We start from the raw sequence: 1,052 nt of genomic DNA, 5'->3' as shown, positions 1-1,052 counted from the left end.
TTATTTGCAGTTTCCGTTCGAGTTATAACCGCATCCGAGATGGAATCCGCCAGGCTGATCGCAGTTGCCTTGCTTGTTTTCGGAGTTGGTGGACTTGTACGCGTTGGGATTACAGGTGCACATGGAGCATCGGTGGTCGTCGTACTGGATGTCGCCGCAGTAGCACTTGACGCAGCCGCCGAAGCAGTAGTGCTCTGCGGTTACGGCGGTTGCCAATGACAAGAGACCAAGTACAGTAGCGAACTTCATTCTGCTTTGTGTAGGTGATATAGCGAATGTTCTGATGTCTTCGTTTGGTGGACGTGCTTACGTGGAGGTAGGATGAAGGAAGTTCAAGGCTGGATGTCTTAGTTGAAGGTATTATTTTCCGAATGATTCCATTTGGGTTGGCTGGAGCTGAACAAACATATTATATACGCCGCACTCTAACGTCTTGATGCTCGCAACTGTATCAAAGCAGCTCCATCATTACCTTCCAGAGTCTTCAGAGTCCGATATGTCAATACCCAAAGTTTGTCAATCTCTCGGTGTGGACATCTAGCTTTGCGAAGAATAAAGCGAGCCACTATGTGGATGACGGAGAAGCCGAGAATACGGGAGCTAACATCACCAAACACTCCACGATCGTCGGTCGCGGCCCCACCAATGGTGCTTCCGCATTTCTGGCCGCATTTGAATCAATGCAAGGCCTTACGGAAGACAACGACTGACCTTGTAGGTTTCTTGCGCGTTTCCATATCAAGCAAAAGCCGTCTGCTGTAAACCCAAACTTCGTAGTCTTTTGGGCCTATTCGTGTTGTGGTTGATCGTAGTCTGCTCGAGTTTTCCAAGGACTTGACTGCGAGTCGTGGTAGCGCTGGTGTGGACTGATTCTGATTTTTAGTGTTAAGATATAGGTGAGCACGTTCAAGCAAGTGGCCATGCTTACAAGTTGCTTGCGGGCCAGCCAAGCAAGAGCTCCGTCATATATCGCGTGCAGTTATTATGATTCTGAATTTCTGTTATTGCAGGGCATCAGCCCTCGAGATAATCGACGGCTTACGCAACTCCAT

At 48.7% G+C, this 1,052-nt stretch overlaps 1 protein-coding gene across 1 annotated transcript; it reads right to left on the bottom strand.

Moving 5' to 3' along the window:
• On the bottom strand, positions 1-1,052 carry CLUP02_09889 (uncharacterized protein; the record flags this gene model as incomplete). The annotated part of the gene is made up of 7 exons (XM_049288866.1): positions 1-250; positions 311-338; positions 473-651; positions 712-787; positions 835-872; positions 929-998; positions 1,043-1,052. 7 exons carry the CDS (start codon positions 1,050-1,052, stop codon positions 1-3), a joined length of 651 nt encoding a protein of 216 aa, XP_049146010.1.

This window comes from Colletotrichum lupini, chromosome 5 (genome assembly GCF_023278565.1).
Source record: "Colletotrichum lupini chromosome 5, complete sequence".
In the NCBI taxonomy this organism is placed as follows: domain Eukaryota; kingdom Fungi; phylum Ascomycota; class Sordariomycetes; order Glomerellales; family Glomerellaceae; genus Colletotrichum; species Colletotrichum lupini.
This window is presented reverse-complemented; position numbering and strand designations above follow the sequence as displayed.